The 27,474-nt window shown below is 33.1% G+C and overlaps 2 protein-coding genes across 5 annotated transcripts in view; both read right to left on the bottom strand.

Moving 5' to 3' along the window:
• The window catches only part of LOC129905198 (nitric oxide synthase), an 822,682-nt gene that overhangs the window by 679,566 nt on the left and 115,642 nt on the right, over window positions 1-27,474 (bottom strand). The gene's annotated exons all lie outside the window — the stretch shown is intronic.
• On the bottom strand, window positions 77-9,773 carry LOC129905199 (uncharacterized protein K02A2.6-like). The gene has a single exon (XM_055980621.1). The coding sequence runs from the start codon at window positions 8,344-8,346 to the stop codon at window positions 4,885-4,887; it is 3,462 nt and encodes a 1,153-aa protein (XP_055836596.1). The 5' UTR covers window positions 8,347-9,773; the 3' UTR covers window positions 77-4,884.

Raw genomic sequence — 27,474 nt, 5'->3', positions numbered from 1 at the left:
CATTCATCTTTCTTCAGTCCTTCCTTCAAATTCAGATAAAATCATTTACAATTAAATTGTGAAATCAAGAGAAAAACGAAAATAGTAGAGAAATAAAATTATGACTAAATAAAAAAAAAAAAAACAATCTAATAGACTGAAAGTAAACAGGAACTGAATATAAAAAAATTCAAATGAAAAAACTATCGTTTGAAAAGACTATTTAAATGAAAAAACTATCGTTTGAAAAAACTATTCAAATGAAAACACTATCGAATAAAAAAAAGCTATTCAAATGAAAAACTATCGTTTGAAAAAACTATTCAAATGAAAAAAAAAAGTAATATTTTCTTTAAAACTGATGTAGCTGAGTTAAAATTTTTGAATGCATTTGATAGCAGGGTTATTCAAGGTTCCGTAACAAAAGAAAAAAATGAGAAAACTTAAGATTTGTAGTCACGGCACATGAAAAACCGTCACAGGGTGACCATTTTTTCGACTTTTTTTCAAATGCCCATAACTCCCAAAATATATGGCTGCGATTTTTTTTATTATTTTTCTGATAACTGTCACCACCTACCCTATCTACCGTTTTCGTTTCGACGTTAACTTTTGGGACACCCTGTATACAACCGTGCATAAAATGTAAACGAAACCACTTTCTGTACCAATGGACAGAACTAGCGCGTTGAACTAGTAAAATCAAATAAAATTTTTGAAAATTGCCTCCGCGTAAAACATAACATATCTGATTGTAAATTTTCTGTATGTAGGCTTTGCTCGCAAAAACATAATACGATGCTACATCAAGGTCACGTTGGGCCTGACGTAAGTTTACCGGGTTGTTCAAAAAATATAGCTTGTGGAATGTCGGTACATTCAGTCAATCATGCGCTCCGAGAGTGCTACACACTTTGACCTACGGCTATAATTTCTGTTGTTGACGTTCGCGGCCAGCTACATAAATGCCGAGCATTGCTTGATTCCGGGTCGCAGGCAACGTTAATTTCAGAAGATTGCGTACAACGGTTAAATTTGAAGAGATCTCACGCTAGAATACCTATTCATGGAATTGGGCAAAACGGGAGTTCCTTGGGAACAAGAGGAGTTGTAAGTTTGAGTTTACACTCATCAGGTGAGTCAAAGTTTATAATTTCTACAAAAGCATACATACTCTCAAAATTGACTGGCGATTTACCTACTTTACCGATTCCAAAATCAAAACTTGCGTTTTTCGAAAATCTTCAGCTAGCTGACCCTCAATGTTTTAAACCCAGTAAAATCGATATTTTGCTCGGATCTGATGTTTTCTTCGATATTCTTTCGGATGGTAAAATCGTTCATCCGTCAGGTTCGCCAACAGCTCAAAACACTGCTTTCGGGTGGATACTCGCAGGAAACATTTCTTCTGATAGTCAGCAACAATTTAAAATCTTTACAACTGCGATTGATCTCGATTATCTGTTCCAAAGATTTTTGGGATTTGAAGACTTTCCAGAGATCCACTCTTCGCAATCAGACGTTCATGAGCAGATCGAAAATCACTTCGTTTCAACCCACTGTGTTCGGCCCGATGGTCGATATGTAATAAGGCTTCCATTTAAAACGTCAACCGTTGAGTTCGGGAACTCACGGAATGCGGCTCTTCGTGTCCTTCATTCTATGGAACGAAGATTTGTTAATAATCCTGATCTAAAACAGGAATATATCCGATTTATGCGTGAGTATGAGCTATTAGGTCACATGGCACCCGTTTCGCCGAGCGAATCACATCAGCCTTCCTTTTATATGCCTCACCACGCCGTCTTAAAACCCTCTAGCACAACGACAAAGCTGAGGGTAGTATTCAATGCGTCTTGTAAATCAAGTAATGGCATTTCGCTTAACGATTGCTTGATGGTAGGACCTGTCATACAAAACGATCTCGTGACCTCGCTAATAGGATTTCGAAAATTCGCGGTAGCAGTAAGGGCGGATATTGCTAAAATGTATCGCCAAATCTTGTTCAACGACGATGACAGCAACTACCAAAGAATTGTTTGGAGAGAGGACGTTAACCAAGAGCCTATCGACTATCGCCTCTTGACTCTGACTTATGGAACGGCTCCGGCATCCTTTATTACTACCAGAGTACTCAAGCAGATAGGTATTAACGGTTCAACAATATATCCTCAGGCCAGCAACAGCCTTAAGTATCATTTTTACATCGATGATTACAACGAAGGGTTCTACTCGGTTGAAGACGCGGTTCAAACTAAAAACGATTTGTGTAAAATCCTTAGGGAATCGGGTATGGAGCTTCGGAAATGGGTTTCTAACTCTTCGACATTTCTATCAACATTTGAAGCCGAAAGCCTCGAAATTTCAAGTGACCTGCCGATGGGTGACTCTAGCGTTAAATTACTTGGTTTAGTTTGGGATACTGAAGCTGATATTTTCAAATACAGTCTACAGTTACCGTCGTTACGATCCCAACTATCCAAGAGGGAGGTTTTATCTGATATCGCTCGGATCTTTGATCCACTAGGCTTGCTTTCGCCTACCATAATCAAAATGAAACTTTTTATGCAGAAGTTATGGCTTAAAGGAGTAAGTTGGGATTCGATAATTCCTTCAGAACTCTACGACGAATGGGCTGATATTAGGGCGGATCTAAAAAACATTGCATTAATTCGTATTGCCCGATGGATCCAGCATGAAAAAGGGGAATTGATTGAGCTGCATGGATTCGCGGATGCGTCTGAGTCCGCGTATGCTGCAGCAGTATACTGTCGTGTTAAAAGAGCTGATGGACGCGTTTCCACATCGCTCGTTTGTGCTAAAACGCGTGTCGCACCAGTTAGAAAGAAGTTGACCATTCCCAAGCTCGAGTTGTGCGGCGCTTTACTGCTTACCAAGCTGCTTAGCAAGACTAAAGAGTCACTCAACTCACATAACATCGAATGCTTTCCATACACAGACGCGTCGACAGTGTTGCATTGGATCCAGGGATATCCTCGCCCTAGAAACGTTTTTGCCGATAATCGACTAGCTCAAGTTACTGCTCAATTACCGTCTTCAGTTTGGCATTATGTGCGCTCTGCAGAAAATCCAGTGGATTGTGGTACTAGAGGCATTATGCCCAAACATTTGCCTTCATTAGATTTGTGGTGGAAAGGACCGTTATTCCTTCAAAAATCCGATGTTATTTTCACGCAACTGCCTAATTCAAACCTAGCCGTCGAAGAAACCGAAGTTTCTTGTTTCGCTATCTCAGCCGAGCCTGAGTTCGATATTTTTCAATGGTCTAGTAGCCTCAACCGACTTCTTCGCGTCGTTGCGCGTTGTATACGTCTAATTCGAAAGTACCGTAGGCCTAGGATTCCTTTGAATAATTTGTGGTTGTCACCGAGTGACATTCATTCCGCTAAGATCGCTTTACTCAGATTATCACAAAGAACATCGTTTTCCGATGAAATTGATTGTTTACTTCGTAATAAACCCGTTGCAGCGAAAAGCAAAATCTTCAGAATGAACCCGTTTATTGATGAAGATGGTGTACTGCGTGTAGGTGGCGTGTCCAATGCCGAGGTGCCATTTAATCAAAAGTATCCTGTAATCCTTCACAAGAAGCATCGATTAACAGACCTCATCGTTTTGGATTGTCATATGCGTAATCTTCATGCGGGAATTCGCCAAATGACATACTTATTATCGTTGGAGCATTTCATCCTCGATGTACACCACGCGGTCAAGAGATGCATCTATAAATGCCCAAATTGTATGAGACAGCGTGCTATTCCCTTTAAACAGCAGATGGGAGATTTACCTAGGCAGCGACTGGAACCAGGATTAGCTTTCAACAATGTTGTGTTTATTCTTAATAAAGAAAGACTGTAACTTTTATAAAAGAATTCATTTATTTTATTACTTATAATATTTCTTAATACTATTGAAAATATAAAGATTAGAGTTGTTGTTTGGTTGGCGGACAATATTCGAGTGAGTGCCAAAACCGTTCAATTACATTACATTGATTTACTGCTTGGTATAAATTAATACATAGGATTATAATGGTTCGATCTAATTTACTTGGTATTGGTACATGTTATAAAAATATAAATAATAAGGTAAACATACAAATGTTACAATCTTCCCTTTCTTAGATTATGACCACCTTTAAACAAAAAAAATAAAAATATTCAAGTATATACAATGTTTATATAACGTTATAAATCAAATTCATAAACTAAGTAGGTACAAATTTATCTGGTTTTTGTTTAACTCTTTTAGAGCGCCTTAAGGGTCTTAAATTACCATTTTCATACTCTTCTCTTTGTCGTTTTTTATTTGTTTTGAATTTATTTTTATTTTGGTTTACATTTTCATTTTCGATTTCAATTTTGGTTTCATTTTCAATTTTTATTTTAGGTTCAATACAAATATTTTCTTTTATATTTCTTGAACAAGAATCAGCTATAAAAACTTTATCGTTTAAACTAGAGTATCTTAATTGATTTTCGTGTACAAACTTAATATAATCGTTCACTTTTATTAAATATGTAAACCTGCTTAATACTTTTTCGACTTTTGCAGGAATCCATCGAATGAAATTTTTAAAATCGCTTTTATACATAACAAGCTCTCCTACTTTAAATTTGTTGCTACTTTGAAATTTTAGGCTTTTTGTATTTTTAAATTTTTTTAACATTTCATTAGAACTATTATTAATACAAAATTTTTTATTATAATCCAAATTTGTTTTAACTTTAGTATTCAAAATATCAAAATAAAATTTAGGTTTATAAGAAAATATCAATTCTGAAGGTGTCTTGGACGTTGAAGTTGTAGGCGTATTTCTGTACGTAAACAAAAAGTTTTTAATGTTTTCTTGACAAGACGTTTCCTTTTCGAGACAAAATTTTTTTAAAACTTTTTTAACATTTTGTACGGCACGTTCAGCAAGTCCATTTGACTGGGGTGGTAAGGAGGCGAATGAGTTAATTTAATTTTGAATTTAGAGCAATAATTTTGAAATTTAAAGGAACCGAACGGTGGTCCATTATCACAAACGATTTCTACCGGAAAACCAAAAATGACAAAAAAATCTTCAAGTTGTGAGATCGTATTTTCAGCTGTTGTATTTTTCATATATTTGATTTCGCAATATTTGCTATAAGAATCAATAATAATAAGAAAACTTTTCCCGGAGAAATAAAAAAAATCGATATGAACGCGTTCTAAAGGCGAATTAGTCTGCGGCCATTTGGTTGTCACTATTTCCCTTTTTACGTTTTGAGTCTTTTGACAAATTTCACAAGACTTTGAAAAATTTTCGATATCCTTATCGCAATTAATCCACCAGACATAGGAACGGGCAATCATTTTCATACGTTCTATGCCAGTATGATTTGTATGTAAAATTTTCAAACATGAGTTCACTAGACAATTTGGTAAAACTATGCGATTTCCTCTATAAATACAACCATCATCTGTGGAAAGCGTATTTTTAATTTTGAAAAATGCTAAACAGGACTGTGGAATTTGTTTTGGCCATCCACCCATTAAAAACGAATAAACAGAATTGAGCACATCGTCATGTACTAAATGTTCTTTAATAAGTGAAGGCTGAAGAAAAAAATCTTTTTCAGACGAAAAAAAATTAATGCCAACTGGCTCTACGTCTGTACTTTCTTTGATTGGCAAACGAGATAGACCATCGGCATTTGACATGAGCGAACCGCGTTTATATGAGATTGTATAAAGGTACATGGATAGTATAACTGCCCAACGCTGAAGACGTGAAGCAGCTACAGGGGGAGTTCCCTTGTTGGGATTAAAAATCTCGCGGAGCGCTTGGTGATCCGTATAAATGACAAATTTTTGACCATATAAATAGTTATGGAACTTTTTGACTGCGAATACAATCGCTAAAGCCTCTCTGTGAAGCTGGGAGTAGTGCTTTTCAGACTCAGACAAAGTGCTGGAAGCGAAAATGACTGGCTTTTCGACCCCATTGACTATGTGCGAAAGCACAGCTCCAACACCATACGGGCTGGCATCAGTTGCTACAATTATTGGTTTCGATGGGTCGAAAAGTTCAAGAATGTTATTTGTTAAAAGCAATTTTTTGCAGTTTTGGAAGGCGTTTTGTGCCTCGACACTCCAACAAAATTCAACATCCTTACGAAGCAAATTATATAAAGGTTTTAGCTTCGTAGACAAATGAGGTATAAATTTACCATAATAGTTTATTAGACCTAAAAATGACTGTAACTGAGTTATATTTTGAGGTGCAGGTGCCTCAGAAATAGCTTTGACCTTATCGTCTTTTGGTGTAATACCTCGGACAGAAATATTATGAACCAGATACGCGACCGATTCTTCTAAAAATTTACATTTATCGATGTTTATACGAATATTGTGTTTATCCAATCTTGCTAGCACTTCAAACAAAGTTTTTTTACACTCACCCTCTGAAGCACCACCGATGAGAATGTCATCGATATAACAAAATACGTTTTTAAAACCAAGGAGCACAAGATCCATTACGGACTGAAATATCGCTGGACCACTCGCGACACCTAAGGGTAATCGAAGACAGCGATATAAACCCTTTAAAGTATTAATAACTAACAAATCCTGACAAGCTGGATCGACGGCAAGTTGTTGGTATGCACCTGTGAGGTCGATTACGCAAAATACCGAACAATTTGCTAAATTTGCATAAATATCCTGTGGATTAGGCAAAGGATAAAATGCGGTTTCTATAAATTTGTTGATAGTAACTTTGAAATCCACGCAAAGCCGAATATCACCAATTGTTTTAGGGACAACCACCACTGGACTCGCCCACCGACTATATTCAATAGGTTCAATAACTTTATCATTACACATTTTAATTAACTCGGCTTCGACCTTCTCGCGTAATTTATATGGAACGTTATACGCGGCATGAAATATTGGACTCGAATTTTCTTTTAAAACAACGCTCGCTGTGAACCCGACAATTGGACTTGTTAAATTTTTATTCAAAATACCCGGAAATTTTTGTTTTATTTCACTGACTACGTTTAAATAATTATTACTTACAGTTTGAATTCTTTTTTCAAAACAAAAATGTTGTCTCCAATTAGGAAATAGGGTATCTAACCACGTCCGTCCAAGTAGGGGCTTTTTGGGCCATTGACCTTCGATCACAATTAATTTTAACACGAACTTTTCTACTCCAAGACTGACTTCAGCATTCATACTTCCTAGTTCTTTTATAATGCTACCTGTAACGGAACAAAGATTATTTACAATATTATTTAATTTTGCTTTAGGGAATCTTAAAATAAACTCAGCTTCGCTTAAAATTGATTCTGTTGCACCTGTGTCGATTTCCATTGTGACAGGTTGACCATTTACAAGTAACTCACACTGGAGCGGTCCCTGTGCACATGTGTCTGATGACTCGATGGTGTTTATGCTCATAGCTTCGGTATCAAGTGTGTTGACAGCATTTACTTGATTTCGATTTTTCTTTTTACAGAAAGTAGATGTGTGACCTTTTGCGTGGCAAAGAAAACATTCCCAATTTTTAGCAGGGCAGGTGTTTGGGTTATGATTTCTTCCACAACGATAACACGATGGATGGTTGGACTCGAAACGACGATTGGACTGACTGGACTGATGCGAATGACTAGACTGACTCGGATGATTTGACTGTGCTGATGGTGTATGCGAATTGTTTTTTCTTGCTGCATTTTGATGACTTTGACGATTGAAATAGTTATTTCTTTGTTGACGATAAATTGCTTGTTGTGGCACAGCTTGCAATGACCTCGATGTTTTTTGTGACAGCTCCATATTCAACGCTTTCTCACAGTATTTCTCGAATGTAAGGGAATCATCATTTAGGAGTACTTGTTGAATTTTTTCATCGCGAAGACCAATAATAAAACGATCAGTGAGATTTTCATCCAAAATTTGAAGCATGTGATCAGCCACCATTTTGTCAGTGGTTTTGGTTTTCAAAAAACCACCAAATTCACATGTTTGGGCCAAAGATTTTAATCTCACTATGAAATCGTTTATTGGCTCACCTTCCTCCTGTTTGGCTTTATAAAAAGCATATCTTTCAGCTCTTTTATTTTTCTTTGGTGAAAAATGATTACGTAGCAAAGTCATCAGGGTTGAAAAATCCTTTGAACTTGGAAGATCAGGCATCGTGAGGGACATCAAGACTTCATATATTTCAGCTCCCACAATTGTGATGAAAAAAGGAGTCTTAGCTTCTTCCTGAAGATCATTGACGATGAAGAATTGATGAATTCTGTCCTCGTATGCTTTGAAATTTGCACCTGGTACAAATGGTTCGATATGGCCAACCAATCGACTTGACATTTTCACTTTTTTTTTTTTGTGTGACTGACTTTTTTTTAATTTTTTTTTTTTTTATTTGCACGACTTTTAACTTTTTCCTCGTCGCCAGTTTGTTGTGTTTATTCTTAATAAAGAAAGACTGTAACTTTTATAAAAGAATTCATTTATTTTATTACTTATAATATTTCTTAATACTATTGAAAATATAAAGATTAGAGTTGTTGTTTGGTTGGCGGACAATATTCGAGTGACTGCCAAAACCGTTCAATTACATTACATTGATTTACTGCTTGGTATAAATTAATACATAGGATTATAATGGTTCGATCTAATTTACTTGGTATTGGTACATGTTATAAAAATATAAATAATAAGGTAAACATACAAATGTTACAAACAACACCGGCGTCGATTACGCTGGTCCCTTTATCGTTAGTTCTTGGAAAGGTCGTGGTGCCAAGCGATTTAAAACCTATATCGCCTTATTCGTCTGTTTAGCTACCAAGGCTCTTCATTTAGAAGCAGTTACGGATTTGACGTCAGAAGCCTTTATAGCTGCCTTACGACGTTTCGTTGCCAGACGTGGCCGTTGCGACACCATCTTCAGCGACAATGGCACGAATTCCATCGGTGCCAATAATCAGCTTCGCGAATGGTCCAAACAATTTTTCTCAGACCAATTTCAGGGTGATGTCACCGACGATTTGACGACCCAGGGCATCAACTGGCGCTTTATACCTCCACATGCTCCACACTTCGGTGGTCTGTGGGAGGCAGGCGTCAAAACGGTGAAGTTTCACCTCCGGAGAATACTAGGCAATACCATAGTTTCGTACGAGGAATTTACAACAATACTTTGTCAGATAGAAGCTTGCGCCAATTCTCGACCGTTGTGTTCCCGTTTTGAAGGAGACGTTGATCCTCTTACGCCAGCGCATTTTTTAATTATGCGTCCCATGACAAGTGTTCCTGACCAGCCCATAGACGATGGCGTTAAAACGTTAAAGAGGTGGCAGTATGTTCAGCGACTTGTTCAACAGTTTTGGAAAAGGTGGTCGAGCGATTACATCAGTCAGCTCCAAAAACGAAATAAATGGGCTGAGAAGCTCAAAGACATCGAAATAAATGATATCGTTATCATCAAAGACGACAATCAGCCCCCATGCCAGTGGCTCGTTGGTAGAATTACTCAAATCTATCCGGGAGCTGATGGTCTAGTTCGAGTTGTATCCGTGAGAACATCCAAGGGAGAAGCAAAGCGACCGATTTCCAAGCTATGCCCGCTATTCATAGACATTTAGTTGAAATATCTTTCAACGGCGGGAGGATGTTTACCAGTCTAAATTTAAATTTTTGCCATTGCGTTATTTACTTAAATTTTCTGATCATTATTGTGAATTAATTTTTATTATTCTGTTAACGACTTAACTTGTAACCCATTGTGAATTTATCTTTCGTCATTCTTTTGTAAAGCTCTGCCGTGGCTATCACGGCACAATAAAGTTGAGTACAAGCCCAGAAAGGTCGAATAAAAAGCGTGTTTGATTTATTTTAAAAGAGAAGACTAAGAAACTTTAATATAAAATCCTATAAAAAACTACAGTCCACTTAAACCCATTTACAGTAAGAATTTAATGAATGTATGTAGATTTATATTTGGTTATGCGGGCTACTTTGGTCAATTGATTTTAAATGCAAATAAAAAAACTTTATTCCATCTTTTACCCAACGTTTCGTCGCTACTCACGACTTCTTCAGGGGTTTTTTATGAACAGAGCGTAGGCCCATGACATAAGCTACCATTTCGCATCACTGCCAAAAATTTCTCTCAAGCGGTTTAGCTTCCAGGAGCGTTCAAAGGTTCGGGGATTTTTCGAAAAAAAACAATTTACCCGAACTTTCAAACTGGATTTTCTCGGAATTTTGAAAAAAATCCAAAAACCCGATTATACCACTATCGGGTAGCTGAGAATATAAGCTTTCATATGGCACCATTCCCATGTCTCTAGGTCAAAGCGTTCAGCTCCCAGAAGCTTTTTCGCACCCCCAACTTCAAACGCCTATATCTCGGGATTTTGATAACGGGTAACAATTTTTTTTTGATACCCAAAGGTAACGGGGACTCTAACCTACATTTGGGTACAAAGCGTAGAACAAAGTATTAGAACAATAGAAAATGAAAGAGAAAAAGAAATAGCCAGGTCAACAATAGCACACAAAGTCATTGATTATAAGAGAAACATAAAAAACACCACAGTGGAAAAATTCATTCTAAAAGTATACCAAAAAACACAAAAATTTCTACACACACATAAAAATAAAATAATAATAACAAAAGCTGACAAAGGAAGTAAAACAGTAATAATGTACAAGGAAGATTATAATAATAAAATAAATGAACTCTTAGAAGACAGAAACACTTACAAAAAAATAAGAACAGATTCAACTCAAAAACTACAAAAAATTAATAATGAAATCGTAAATGATCTTTTTAAAAGTAATCACATAGAAGATCGATGACCTTCTTGACAATGCAAAACAAAAATTAAAAGAAAAAAACATAAATATTAGACACATTTCAAAGTATGTAGACGATATATTTGCGATAATAAAAGAAAGAGATAAAGAAACAATACTAAATACACTCAACAATTATCACACAAAAATACAATTTACAATAGAAATGGAACAAAACAAAAGCCTACCCTACTTAGACGTTAAAATGCACCGAAATAATAATAGAATCATATTTAATTGGTATTCAAAACCTACATCGTCAGGAAGGATGATAAATTACTTATCAACACAACCTAATTCACACAAAATCAACACAGCAGCAAATTTCATAAACAAAATACTTGATATAAGCGACGTTCAATTCAAAGATGACAACATTAACAAAATCAAAACCATTCTCCAAATGAATAACTATCCAAATTTTATAATAAACAACCTAATCCAAAAGAAAATAAATCAAACAACAAATCCGATAAATAAAACAACAACAACTAATAACAACAACAGCATAATCAGGTACTTCAGCATTCGCTACATTCCAAAGTTAACAGACGGTAGAAGCTTACATTCAATCATTAAACAAGAAAGCGCATCATACGCATATAAGTCAAATGCCACACTCAGGAACATTTTCACGAACACCAAAGCTCCGATTGAAAAGAACCAACAACACAACGTTGTCTATGAGGTATGCTGCGGGGGGACAGAAGGGGAGAAGTGCAATTTGACTTACATCGGAACAACAAAAAGACAACTGGGTATAAGAATGACGGAGCACAAAGCGGACATAAAAAAGAAGAAACCATCAACAGGGCTATCACAACATATAATTGATAGCGGCCACATACCAAATTTCGATGATGTAAGAGTACTCGACAAAGAGAAGAGAATGACGACGAGGTATACTCTTGAAAGCTTGCGCATACAACAAAACATAAAAGAACGATGAACACTCAAGAAGATCGAGACAACACCATTGTAAGCTACGCATTAGCAATAAAATAAGTACCTGAACTACACTGTGATAATTTATGTTTGTCTTTTTAATTTATTAGTCTCTTGTTTTTAATGTTAATTTATTAAATAGTTAAATAGTTTTTAATGTTAATTTATTAAATAGTTTGAATATTTTTCATTTTCTTTATTCAAACGAAATAAAAATAAAATTTTAAAAAACAAAACCAACCAAACAATGTAAAATACAACAACAAAAAAAACAACATGTAAGTTTTTAAAAATTAGACAAATTGTATAAAATAATAAACAAAAAGTTTTTTTCATAATGTTAAATAAAGATTAGAGTGGAGCGTTTTTGGACTTTTCTTTCAGATCACTGCGTGCAACTCATGGTTTATGCCTTGTGCTCTTCTGAACATATTCTGATACTTTTTTTTTTACTCGACAATGGAAAAATAAAAATCGGGAAGCCTCTGAAGATTGCTCGTATTTCACGAAAATCGATATTTTATGAGGCGTTAGAACCCATCTGAATTGACTTAATCTTTTTCATTTCACTACCAACTGCTCATAACTTATGCTGAGTGATCTCTAGTACCAGATCTGAACCCCTATTTTGAGTCGTTAATGGAAAAAACGAAATCGGGAAGGCTCCGAAAAATGCACATTTTCGCAAAAATTCAGATTTTTTAAATTGTGTAAAATCCCGCCCAGAACAAATTTCTTTTACAACTTGTCTGTATTTGTTATATTTGTTAGAACCTATTTGAACCTTAAAAGCTATGGAGCACTCAAACTGAGAACTTTTCTGTAATAATGACGTCGTTTATGGGGGATTTAAGAAAATGCTACTTTGGCATCCCCTGACCCATTTCAATAGAATTTTAAACTCTAATACTACACTTAAAAACTTCGTTAATAAATTTAATTTTTATATATAACACTAACCTTTGTAACTGCGTTTAATTTATGTCGATATCTTAGTTCAATCCTTAGATATTTGACATTTAGGTGTTTCCATAATTCTTGCCTATACTATTTTCTTGCCCATGCTAAATTTTTATTTCGAAGTCAAAATGGCGTAATAATTATACCGTTTAACGATTTATTTTTATGAATTTAACAATATTAAACACAAAAGTTTGTGGAAAACAAAAGATTGTATGGTATTTAAGAAAACCGTCTGCAGGTAAAGTTAAAAAAAAATTAAGCATGGGCAAGAATTATGGAAACACCTAAATGTCAAATATCTAAGGATTGAACTAAGATATCGACATAAATTAAACGCAGTTACAAAGGTTAGTGTTATATATAAAAATTAAATTTATTAACGAAGTTTTTAAGTGTAGTATTAGAGTTTAAAATTCTATTGAAATGGGTCAGGGGATGTCAAAGTAGCATTTTCTTAAATCCCCCATAAACGACGTCATTATTACAGAAAAGTTCTCAGTTTGAGTGCTCCATAGCTTTTAAGGTTCAAATAGGTTCTAACAAATATAACAAATACAGACAAGTTGTAAAAGAAATTTGTTCTGGGCGGGATTTTACACAATTTAAAAAATCTGAATTTTTGCGAAAATGTGCATTTTTCGGAGCCTTCCCGATTTCGTTTTTTCCATTAACGACTCAAAATAGGGGTTCAGATCTGGTACTAGAGATCACTCAGCATAAGTTATGAGCAGTTGGTAGTGAAATGAAAAAGATTAAGTCAATTCAGATGGGTTCTAACGCCTCATAAAATATCGATTTTCGTGAAATACGAGCAATCTTCAGAGGCTTCCCGATTTTTATTTTTCCATTGTCGAGTAAAAAAAAAGTATCAGAATATGTTCAGAAGAGCACAAGGCATAAACCATGAGTTGCACGCAGTGATCTGAAAGAAAAGTCCAAAAACGCTCCACTCTAATAAAGATCATAAAAAACCCCTGAAGAAGTCGTGAGTAGCGACGAAACGTTGGGTAAAAGATGGAATAAAGTTTTTTTATTTGCATTTAAAATCAATTGACCAAAGTAGCCCGCATAACCAAATATAAATCTACATATATTCATTAAATTCTTACTAAAAATTAAATTTTAATGAAATTTAAGGAGTTTTACTTAAAAAAATTTCCAAAATCAAAGCTTTTTTAATGTTTAAAGCTTTTTTAAAAATATTCTTCAAAGCACTGCTATTTTTTTTCTCGCAGCTGTATATACCAGATACCCCGTTTGTATGGCGATTTGAATCCGAATTGAATCAGGATTTGGGTCTATATATACCTGAATCGAATTGAATCCGGATTTGGCGATCCGATCCGACTCGGGGAGCTGAATCGAATCGAAAATATGTATAGGTAAACCGAATGAATTGAATACTTGAGATATAATTTATAGTGGAAATTGTGTGTGATTGTCTTCTTATTTGCAAATTAACTGTATGTATGTCTAATGATATCTAGTTTTACTTGCACTTTGTTTATGGTTAGGTTTTTCTATTTTAATGCAAATATATTAAAAAGATTGTGTTTTCGATTCTATTTCAATTCGATTCCTCGATCTGGTACTTCCATATATCTGGATCGAAATTTCAATTCAGTTTCAATTCGATCTTTAAATCGGTCATACAAACGGGGTAAGAGATACAAATGAGTATGTTCGAACCTGTTCGAACAATTTAAATTTTTTAAAATGATCGTTCGTGCTCGATCGTTTTCTCTCTATACTCGTAAATCATCTTACTCATAAACAAAAATACTCACACACAAAACCATACAAATTGTTTGAACTCATGAGTATACTCGATCCCCAATACCCACGAACAAAATTACTCGTAAACTGATCGACTGTTCATAAACACTACCCTTCAAGCAAACAGGTCCGACCTCGGTCCGAATCCAGGCGGAGCTGAGTCCGACTTCGAGGCAGAAACTGGTCCGAAGGCGGCTCAAATTATTATGGAAATTAGAATCACCGCGGAGCCGATTTTATATGTATTGGTTTTTTCACCACGATTTCTCCTTCGACTTTGTGTTCATATACAAAAAATTGCAAGTGTGTGAGTGCAACCCCGTCTTTCGCGGTCGGAGTTCGGAGTTTCTTTGTTGAACTCCGTTTTCTTGCTTGAAGGGTAGGCTTTACTCGAAATGATCGAAAGTGATCGAAGTGTTCGAACGTGATCGAAAAATCATGAGCAGTTTGAACAATGAAAACAACCACTTCCAATTTCTACGTCCTATAGGTACCAGTTGCATATTTTTTTTGTATTTAGGTTTTGAGGGTTGGTTGTTTGCGGTACAACTGCAATTAAAGCAGGTTATTTTAATTTTACAATTGTGGTTTTAGAAAGGGATTTTCAATGACTAAGTAAATAAAATAGTAATTAGTCGTTAGGTAACAATACAAATGGGGTAGTGGGGAATGCCCAGTTAATTTGTGCAGGTAGGTGCGTAGTAGAAACATATCCCTAAAAAATATGCAATAATGCGATTTGGGATGATTGTTTTTAAAACAAATTAATATTTTTTCGGGTAGGTATATTGGGGAAATTACAAATCAGCATGAAAGGGTTAAAGGGAAAGTTATGAATGAAATATTTTAGTTCAAAAGCTGATTTCTTGCGAGAACAATATTTAAATAGTAATTTTCTGAGTTCATTTAAAAAAGTAATAGTTTTATAAAAAATAATGGAAGAACAAAGTATTAGCTTAAATCTTAATAATAATATATTTTCTATTTGCATCAAAAGAAACTGCCGAAGTAAGGTATGGGGGACTTTTGGCGAAATACAAAATCAAAATGGTGATACTATACCAAACTTTGTGGCATGCAGGTCGTGCAAAAAAGTGATGAACAATTTTAAAACAACGACGAACCTTTTGAGACACAGATATTTTAAAGAAACCTTGCCAAATATAAACAAAGAAGTGATTGTGTCGATGGCCGATAAGAAAGCAGTTTTTGATGTGTCCGTGAAGCTGTGTATTGAAGATATAAGACCGTTTTCTACTGTAGAAGGCTCTGGAATGCAGAGTGTATAAAAATCGGTTCTAAATACGGAGAACATGTTAACGTGAAAGACATGCTTCCCATTAAAACAACCATAACCAACAATGTAAAAAATATAAAAGTCATACATAAAGTCAATAGTTCCTGCTACTGCTGCGGCATCTGAAGATATTTTGTACGAACAACCAACAACTTGTTCCAGGGCCAGTTAGATTTTCTCGGATTTTATGAATGAAAATACAACAACGAGTGTGAATTCTATTGAATTTGAAATAGAAAGATACATTCAGTTTAATTCGAAAGGCCCTGTGGATATTCTTCAATGGTGGTGTGAAATGCATTTTAACAGGCTGGAAATATAATTACAGAAAAACGATCGAGGTTGAACCCAGAAACTGTTAATAATTTGATGATTGCGAATTCAAACTTAAAGATAAATCCGATTTAAATATTTTTTTTAAATAAATAAATATAAATTTTTGTATCTAACATTAAGTTTTATTTAATTTTTCTCTTATTTCTGTATTTAATTTTATTTTATTCAAATATGTTTTTCTTCATTTCATTATCTTGTCAAATTAATTAATTTAAATAAAACAAATGTAACTTGCTTTTGTGTACCAAACAGATTCTCTTTTATTTATGCTACAAGAAAAACCACCCTCGAACACTATGAACATTTCCTTTCCAGTTCGAGTAATTTCGATCACATTGATCATAAACGTTTTGTTCACGATCATTTACTCGATTTTAATCGAACAGAAAAATGATCGATTGAACTCGTTTGAAATGTAGGATTACTTACGAGTCATCATACTCCTAAACAGGAAAGCTCGAACATATTTGAGTTGTGTTGATTCTGTTTGTTCGAGATCGTTTTTTTCGAGTAAGTACTCGATGTTCGTAAACAATACTCGACTCGTTTAGTTCTCTGGTATATACTTCTGATATTTGCACGAGATAAGAGCGGGGCTGCTTATTACAAGCAGTTACAAAATGTTAAAAGTAAATATCTATATTAGACTGATTCAAAAAAAATTTGTTTTTTTGTTCAAAGCATTGTTGAAAATATTGTTGGAAATGACGAAAAAAAATACTGTAAAAGTATCAGCCCTTAATGTTAACATTTAGTACCGCCGCGCCGCATCGCAAATTTCTATTTCCCATACGATTTGTATGGGAAAGATTGTGTATTGGTGTTTAGAATTTTTTATCTTTTTAATGGTTCATCAAAAAGGCTAGATTTAATCATTTTCTTGTATAAAATTGAACGCTCTACAAAATTGCATTTATAAAATTTAAAAAAAACGGACGCGAAAAATTAATTAAAATAATTTTTAATTGAAAAAAATGAATAATTCAAATTTTTTGAAGAAATCTAATATGATAGTATTAGGGGTTTGAGAGTTATATAAAAGGATCTGTGCAACAAAAACACAACATAGAATACAAATATTCGTAAATTTTGACAAATTTTTTGAAAAATCTAATAATTTCGTCAAAAAATCGGAAAACAGTGAGAAAAAAATTACTTTTTATATTTTAAAGTTGAATAACTTCGAAACGCGGGGGTAAATCAAAAAAACTATTAAGAGCTTTTTTGTAGAGAGAAAAGAAAATGATTTTGTCAAGCCTTTTGGATGAACCATTAAAAATATAAAAAATTCTAAAAACAAATACACAATCTTTCCCATACAAATCGTATGGGAAATAGAAATTTGCGATGCGGCGCGGCGGTACTAAATGTTAACATTAAGGGCTGAAACTTTTACAGTATTTTCTTTTCGTCATTTCCAACAATATTTTCAACAATGCTTTGAACAAAAAAAATAATTTATTTTTGAATCAGTCTAATCTATATAGGAGCATGCGCAAGCATTCAACTATATAGAAAAAAATAAAAATGAAGTACCTATTAAATGAGAAAAAAAAAAATTAAAAAAATTAAAAAAATAAAAAAAAGTGTAGAAAAAAACAAAAAATTAAATGAAAAAGCATGCTTAAGCACTTGTTAAATCAGTTAAAAAAGGCCAGTTTCAGTTTCTCTTTTACTATTCACAGTGAGCCTGAACAAGTTTAAGGTTGACCTAAAATGACGACAAAAACTAAAGATGAGGCTTTGTTCCTGAGGACCTCAACAATAATAATCCATTTTTACCAAAATCGGATTAGCTTCCTTTTTCGAGATACCCCCCGTAAACGTGTTTTTTCGAGAAAAACTCATATCAACGCAAGGCTCGAGTACGATAACTTAGGCGCCGAGAATTGTAAAATTAAATTTCCTACCAAATACTGAAAACCATATGTTTCTATGCCTTCTAGTTTTTGAGAAAATTGGAAATTATGAAAACTACTTTCTTTATCAGGCTGACTAATGAGCGTTCTGGTACCACACTGGTACCAAGAAATTTTATTTTTAAGGTCCAATTTTAAATGGAAATAAAACCCATTCATGGAATCGAAGTAGATTAAGCACAGTACTTTTAAATTTTTGATTTTTGATAATGTCAAAGCAAAATAGCCAAGAAAATAAAAATCTGATAAAGAAAGTAGTTTTCCTATTTTCCAATTTTCTCAAAAACTAGAAGGCATAGAAATATATGGTTTTCAGTTTTTGGTAAGGAATTTACTGAGGCAGTTTATTTTATCAATTTATCCCGTAATGAAACCCAAAGTCTTGACAAAAATAGTATTCAATGTATTTTTTTAAACGTCTTTTTCACAATTGTTGACTTTGAAATCGATTATTTCGAAAACAACTAATTAAAATAACTTGATTTAAAAACTATAAATAAGTGCACAATTCTAGCTTTTGAAAAAGGTATCATTCATAACTGTAAGTGTTGCCATTGCTTCTTAATAATTTTTTGTATGGTTTTTTAGAGCAAAGATTATAGTATTCTATAATCTTTGGTATGAGGGTGTAAAATTTTTTTTTTTGAAAAAACCAAAAACAATTTGTGTAATCTAAGGTACATTTTAAGGTCATAAACATTAAGTTGCGGCGTTCTCATGTTATAAGAGTTTGAAGGTAGCTATACTGATTTTTTTTCTCGATTTTTTTAATCAAACGTGGAAACTTATTTTATTTTTTTTCCTAATTTTTCGACAAAACTTTGGTAATTTTTTGTTTATATTCGTTCAGTTATCTTATCATAAGTCTTTAGAGACCTTTATTTCAAAAGTACATCTCGTAGATCTCGGAATATTAACACTTCAATACAACCATGTCGAACAATTTTTCATTTTTTTTTTCTATTGAGAGTGATTTTCAAACCTCGTTTTCTCTGCTATATAAATAAAGATTATCGTAGAATAATTTAGAATTGGATTCTGGTAGAATTAAGTCATAAAAATAATAAAATTTGTTGAAATAAAAGTGTCCAGGGGTGTATTTATTTTTGTTTGGTGATGGGAACTCGCTGCAACCGCCCGGCGCCCTTATGGTAAATTATTCCTTTCATTTGCTTAGAATGCGCAAGTTTTTTGTGAAAAAGGGTATATCAATTGTTTTTGAGACCAAAAAAATAAGCTTTCTGCATCATTTTATTAAGTTTACCATCCAGAAGTACGTTTTAAAATTTTCACTTTTGTACTTTAACACTTTTAAGCCAATGTAGTTAATGCTTAAATGCCATTATTTGATTTTTTTTCATTAAAAATATAAATTTTCACAGAGATAAAACGTTGCGCCTTGCGAACAACCATCATTCTGCATTCTGTCCCTGGTACCTACCTACAATGAGTTATTCTCTCCATTTAATGAAGTTAAAATCAGTAAGGTGGTTCCAATAATACAAAAAAAATGCTATAGGTACAAAATGCTATTGTCAATAGATCTAAAACTGGCAGTTTTGTTAATCATAATAAAATTGATTTTATTACTCTAAAAAATGATTTGATTTTCGAGCAGAGGCGGATTTACAAATTTTCATGGTATAGTATAGGCTTTTCAGCTTTTCATCCGTCCACAAGGGACGGATTGGCAAAAAAATCAGCAATCACAGCTAGAAATAAAGTGAAGTATCATACGACTGACTGACAAGCAGCGAATATTAACGACGCACAATGCGGTATTTTGGTCTAAAACCTTGCCAAAAATATTTGGGCACATTTTCCACATCAAATAGGTATCAAATGACAAAAAAGTTATTCGGAAGGAAAAATTTTCATTTTCTTGGTTAAAGCCACTTAAGTGCTTACGATTACCCGGGAGAAAAATTAGGAAATATTAAAAATCATTAAAGCATGTACAATCCTAAAATGCTGTTTTGATACATATTTCGCTTACGAACGTTTTAGTCCAGAGTTCAAAACTTTAAATCGTTCTCCCCACAACTAATTTTTTCAAAGCCGGTTCGGGGGTGCAAACTTGGGCAAATTCTTGAAATGCAAGATTGTTCAATGTTCCAGCAGTTCAATAATATATAGGTTTTGAAATGTTGTGGCGTGTTGCGCTATTTTAACAACACTAATGTTAAAAAAAAAAACAACGAAAAAAGTGGAAATTTTTTAAACTGTGTACTTCAACCCCTCCGTATGAAAAAAAAGTTGCATATACAATTAAATTTTTTTTTAATAGAAAAAAAATTCGTGTTTACCCAAAAAAAAGTCGTTTATTTATTTATACAATTCGCATTTCCAGCCAGAAATAAACAAAGTTTCAATCAAGTTTTTTCTGTTGTTATTCATATAATTAAAACAACTCTTATAATTTGATTTGCTTTAAGTATGAACCAGTTCTGGGGGGGGGATACATATTTCGCTGGATCCGCCGTTGATTCCACAGTTAATTTTTTTATTCGAAGATGAGCTGGACGAATAAATAATTCACTTAAAAATTAATGGTGTGCGTGGTTTATCGGTTTTTGTGCGTTTTCGGTAGCTGACATTGGTCGCCAGAGTGTCATGTTTTGACAATCTGGCGACCAATGTCAGTTCGGAATATATTACCTTTTTATGTGTACTGTGCACATAATAAGGTAATATCTTCCGAACGTTGTCAAAATTTGTTTGTCAAAAATAGGCACCAATCTGTCAGGTCGGCCTTTAATTTTTATATTTCAATCGCAGTTAACAGGAAATGTGTTTTGTTTTAATTTATTAAAAAATGTCATTTGAAAAAATTATAAATTGAAAAATAACAAATTTTCTTCGTGTTTCTTCGCGGAAAATAAATCAATAATTGTTAAAAAATTAGTGGTGTTTCGGTTTTTGTGCGTTTTTCGTCGGTTATTTCAATTAATTAAGAATTACGGTCTGACATTGATTATGTTTTGACAATTTGGCGACCAATGTCAGGTGGGAAGATATTACCTTTTTATGTGTACTGTGGAAAAAATCAGTTTTTTGACAGATCTAAATCAAAAAATAAATTGATTTTTATACCAAACGAAAACCCCATAACAAAAGTGGTTTATTTCGTGCATTTTATTTCAATGAGTTTGAGTTCCGCAATTAAATGATGGTTTGCACGAAAATCAAGAGTCACTTCGGTTAAACCACAGCTGTGAACAGGTTTGTTCTTAACATTATGAAAATCTTGGGTAAAATCACAATGTCGCGTCATTAAAATCACTGGTTTCTCCGATAAACGAAAACATCCCGAATTACTTTGGAAAAATTACATAACATGCTGTACGATTGTGTTTTTTTTTTTTTTTGCTAAAATCATCTTCAAAATCTTCGGTAGCCGGGAAAAAATAAATCATGGAACGTGTCGTTTAAAGCACGGGTTGGCCACTAAAACCAAGGGTAGGGTTAGTTCGGTTAAATTAATGATTTGGTTGCCCCCTTAAAATCACGAAATTCCTCTTTAAAACTCACGGTTTCCACCCGAATCTTTGCTGTATTTTCGCCAGTAAAACACGGATAGCTTTAATAAATCGCTGGTATTTTTGTACAACCATGGGTTCCCCAAGTAAAATCACATCAACTTTTTCAAATATGTACAAGTACATACATATGATAGCTTCATTAGTCCTTCTTATTCTCACGTGAACACTCCTAAGGAACGTGATTATTAAAAAAACACGAAAGTTAAAATATGGTTTCTTGCGTGTAATTGTTCTATTTTCTTAGCGTATTTTTTTAAAAAGATTTTCATACAAAAAAAAAAAAACAATTTAAATCACAAAATTACATATAGGTATACCTATATAAACTAGCCAGCTCGTAGCCTCCACCCAGTATTTAGACTGGCATGTATCGGTTGTTAGTGGGAAAAGGGGAATACATTCACCCCTATTACGTAAGTCGTTTGTACTAAAGCGACACAAAAAACGACTCGCTCTGAACGCCAAAATTAAGTCTTAAGTAAAACAATTATCGTGTCATAGGAAAGAGGGGCGAAGAGCGAAGGGGACTGCCAAATAAATTTCTGATTTAAGGGATAATAACACCTTGTAAACCATGAAATCGAGCGTCATATTCATCAGCGTATAAAACAAAGAAGAAATATTATTTTCTTTTGGTGTTTGTTTAGTTTAATTAAGTATATTAATAGGTAACAGAGTAGGCTAATGTTAATTTTTTTAATGATGTGAAATTTTTTAAATGGTGGTGTAGTTCAGGATGATAGTAAAATCTTGTGCTCCCATCGGGCGACCAACTAACTCCTAGAGTTTTTAACCGATTGGGCTGAAATTTTGTGTGGAGCTTAAAAATACTATTTTCTAGTGAAGTACGTAGGATTTTTTTGAAATATTAAAATTTAGCGATTTTATGGTCTTTTTTTCAACGAATTTTTTTTTTGGAATGAAATAATTTTTTCAAACTAATGCCATTTCTTTAAAATTTAATATTTCAAAAAAATCCTACGTACTTCACTAGAAAATAGTATTTTTAAGCTCCACACAAAATTTCAGCCCAATCGGTTAAAAACTGTACTGCCGTGCTAAGCAAAAAGGGCGCATATCCATTTTTGTAGTTTTGAGATAAATGAATTTTAGTGTTTCTGGATTTCGCACCCTTAAATTTATTATTTTTCAAAATTTTAAAAAATGATATATTCTTTTAAAAAAATGTATTATTTTATGGCATTCATTATTTTATTATATGTATGTTGTGCATTTTAAGAGAAAATGGACATACGCCCTTTTTGCTTAGTAAAACACATAAGATGTGCAATGCCGTGCTAAGTAAAAAGGGCGCATATCCACTTTTGTAGTTTTTAGTAAATTGAATTTTATTGTTTCTGGTTTTTGCACCATTAAATTAAATATTTAAAAAAAATTAAAAGAATATGAAAAAACCTATGCCCTATTTTAATAAGTAAAACACATGAAGAGTGCAAATGTGCTCTTTTGGCTAAATGAAAAGATTCGGAAAAATTGCCATAATCTTGTAATTAACTTAAACCAATAAAATAAAAGATGTTTCATAACATTTTATAAGCAAAAATAGACATTAATTCATATTTAAAAAAATAAAATAACTTAAAAAAAAAAAAAACAAAAAAACATCAAAAATAATAATTCAACATGAAACATACTTAGTAATTTACTAAAACTGGTTTAGCATTTTACTAAGTAGTTTAAATTTTTTCGCTAATGTATCTCAGTCATTTTCCAAACAAAACGGAAAGTGTTTTCCAGATATAAAGCCGGTTTTCTGGTAAAATCTGGCTTATTTTTTTTTTTTGGATAAGATTTGTTTTTCTGGTTAACGAGATACCTCGGGTGATTTGTTTCGCGACAGACATTTTGATCCCATTTTGTATGACATTTGCTTTCAGAAAACTTAATTCGGTATTACGCACATAATACTTGGGTTTTAGCACCAAGGGCATATTTTCTTTTTATGGGATGCTTCCAATTATGACCGACTTTTTCTGCTTTACTGTCCTACAGTCGCAAAATTTGTCATTAATCTGTTAAATCTTTTTTTTTTTTTAAGCCAAGGAAAGCGTATTTCACTCAATTGCATTTCAGAATATTCATCACTTTCATTCGAGAAGTAAATATGTATGTAATTTTAAATGGTTTAAGGAACTTGTCACTTCACTATCAATACTTGGCGGAAACTCAGAACTTACACAATTGTCAAGTGTTCATTTACAAAATTGTCCCCTGAAACCTGTCGCATGTCTATGAAATAGGTACCTGATTGTAAAAAGATTCTGCCGATATAAATATTATTATATTTTATCGTTTATTTTACATATATTAAATCCAAAAAAAAAGTATTCAAAGTTCCTTTTGAAATAACGAACATAGCCGTAGCTAGGATTTCATTTCGGGGGGGGTTACCTCAGACCGAACAAATTTTTTTTTTAAGATTCGCAAAACTTTTTTATCAACTATAGGCGTGTTTTTTTCTATTACTCAGTTGCTACTCATTTTTGATTTTATTCGCAAAACAATAATAAAAATTACACAAGTAAGTATTTATTTTTAAAGCTTGGCCACACCGGAGGGTACATGCGGGAGCGGTACGGGTAATTGTATGAAATAAATTTCAAACTGACATATCAACGTTCAGATGTGGAATTTTTTTCATACAATTACCCGTACCGCTACCGCATGTACCCTTCGGTGTGGCCAAGCCTTTATTGTTTTTCGAATAAAATAAAAAAATGAGTAGCTACTGAGTTGAAGAAAAAACACGCCTTATATGTAACTGCAGTCGATTCTTAATTCCGCTAAAGCAAATGGTCATTAGAACTGTGTCAGAGCGAAAAACTTGCCAATATCCTTTTTAAGTATTTTTTAGGAGAGAAATTCATAGTTAAAAGTTTAAAATAGCTCTTCTTACCGTAGAAGAATTTAAGAATGTACCGAATATAAAATGGCCGAATATTCGGCGGCATCTCTAGTTTAAATTGGTACAAGGAGTGATAAGTTGTTTGATATAAATTGCGAGCGTTAGCGAGCAAGAAAATTTTTTTGAAGAAATAAATTTGAACCATTAGTAGGCTTTATACAAAAAATTATTTCGCACAATTTTATATATAAAAACATTGAAAAATGAAATCTTTCTCCCACTAAAATTTTGTAGCAAAAAATTGAAATATTCTATTATATCAATTTAGTTCTAAATTAAATCGGGAATACTTAAAATTAAAAATTTTAAATAATCCAAGTTGTTTGGCATGAGCTAATTTTCTAATTTGAAACAATTTGATAAATAGAAAGCTAAAAATATAACGAAAAATTTTACATAGGTACTCTCTGAAATAAAAATATAAGATGTCGGAAAGACTTAAATAGATTTAACGGTAATATTTCAAAAACGAGATGTGATCGAATATTTTTATCTTCGGATTCGAGTTCAGCAACCCTTTGAAAAAGTATAGTTTAGCCTCGACACCAAAAACCTTGTAGATAAATACTTGTGTTATTTAAAGGGTTCTTAAAAAAACATTTTTTGGTGTTTACATAGTGCTTTAGGAAATGATCAAAGAGGTAAAAACTAGTTTTTTGAAAATCCCTTACCAAACGTTGTAATGGACCACAAAATTGTTGTTTTTCCTTATAAAAACTTCATCGACAGCTTCTTTAACGATACGATATTGGTAGAGACTTTTAGGGAGATTTTCAGATAATTAAATTACTCAGGTAATTAAATTACTAAATAGTGGAGTCAAATTAGCTTTATACCTCGGAATCCAGGGAAAGTCGATGCATCTGAAAAACGAGTATAGGGCTGCATTATAAAAGGGTCAAATAAGAAAGTTAAAAAAAAAAATTTCACCGCTCTCGATTACAACAGTTTTTATGGACCGTTAACTGTCATTCCGTATGCAAGCGTCAATCGGAATTGCTGTCTTATTTTAGATTTTGATCAAACTTTGTGGGGATGTAAGGAAGCAAATCCATGATGATTTAATTTTAAGTTGCGTGGTTTCCCCGCTACCCGCATTCGAACTTTTTCAGAAGGTCATTTTCATGTTATTATATCTTTGCGTCTACTAAAGATATCTTTTTGTTTGAAACGCCATTTTAAAGCTTAAGAGTAGTAATTTTTGAATATATATTAAAAAATTACGTAAAAATTATCCCTGAATTAAAAATAATTTTTGAAAAACTGGTAATTTTGCTGATTTTTCATGGTTTTTGACTGGCTCCAGAACCTTGGCTATTATATGTAGGAAGCTTATACTTACTAAATATTAAATATAGATATTTTTCAACAAAATAAATCTAAAATGAACTCGATGGCTGGACTCCTTATGTAAAAATTTTAAGTTCAAAGTATTGAGTATTTTAAAAAAGCTAATTTTTATACTGTCATTTTCTACGATTTGACTGATTGAAGAAATGTGAAACTTACAGTGTGTTAAGCTAAGAGTACGAACTAAATATACTATTGATTTCATGCTTCTATCTTATGTCAAACATAGTGCAATCATAGCCTTAAGTAGGGGTTTTTTTGGCTTTTTAGCATTTTTGCGAATTTTCAAACAAGCGGTACACTAAGAAGATATGAAAATAACACAATTTTATTTAGAGGACTTAAAGTTAAAAGTTTCAACTTAACACACTGTTAGTTTCATGTTTCTATCTTTAGTCAAATCGTAAAAAATCATAGTATAAAAAAATATTTTTTCAAAAAACTCAAAACTTTGAACTTAAAATTTTTGCATAAGGAGTACAGCCATCGAGTTCATTTTAGATTTATTTTGTTGAAAAATATCTATAATTAATATTTGGTAAGTATAAGCTTCCTACATATAATAGCCAAGGTTCTGGAGCCAGTCAAAAACCATGAAAAATCAGCAAAATTACCAGTTTTTCAAAAATTATTTTTAATTCAGGGATAATTTTTACGTAATTTTTTAATATATATTCAAAAATTACTACTCTTAAGCTTTAAAATGGCGTTTCAAACAAAAAGATATCTTTAGTAGACGCAAAGATATAATAACATGAAAATGACCTTCTGAAAAAGTTCGAATGCGGGTAGCGGGGAAACCACGCAACTTAAAATTAAATCATCATGGATTTGCTTCCTTACAGTCCTAGAGAACATCCCTACAAAGTTTGATCAAAATCTAAAATGAGACAGCAATTCCGATTGACGCTTGCATACGGAATGACAGTTAACGGTCCATAAAAACTGTTGTAATCGAGAGCTGTGAATTTTTTTTTTTAACTTTCTTATTTAACCCTTTTATAATGCAGCCCTATACTCGTTTTTCAGATGCATCGACTTTCCCTGGATTCCGAGATTTTACAAATTTTATGTCTAATTTGACTCGACTAAAAATACAAAAACAAACCATTTAGTACTGCAAATATTAGACTTGTAGGTATTTTTTTATACTATATCTTTTGATTTTCTGAAAAAAAAATTTTCGGGGGGGGTTAAAAAATTAAAATTAGCCTACACTGTTACCTATTAATATACTTAATTAAACTAAACAAACACCAAAAGAAAATAATATTTTTTCTTTGTTTTATACTCTGATGAAAATGACGCTCGATTTCGTGGTTTACAAGGTGTTATTACCCCTTAAGACAAATTGTAGCTCCCAGAGCAAGTCATTTTAGTATACAAACGACTTACGTATTAGGGGGATTTTCTAATACAAAGTATGGGCAAAAGGCGTAGATGCCGATTACTAGTTGAGGGGCGGCGAACTTGCTGTTTTAGTCTAGAATATGGAATGTGCAATGACTAACGGGAAAAAAAAGTCATTGGAAAATTTTTTTTACAGAATTATATCTGCAAGACATCAGAAAGTCGTCA

Source organism: Episyrphus balteatus, chromosome 1 (assembly GCF_945859705.1).
Source record: "Episyrphus balteatus chromosome 1, idEpiBalt1.1, whole genome shotgun sequence".
Classification (NCBI taxonomy): Eukaryota; Metazoa; Arthropoda; class Insecta; order Diptera; family Syrphidae; genus Episyrphus; species Episyrphus balteatus.
Note: the sequence above shows the minus strand (reverse complement) of the source record. Positions and strands in the feature narration are given on the sequence as shown.

Coding starts and splice junctions, on each gene's coding strand:
- LOC129905199 (XM_055980621.1), bottom strand. CDS start 8,346: ATGTCAAGTCGATTGGTTGGCCATATCGAACCATTTGTACCAGGTGCA.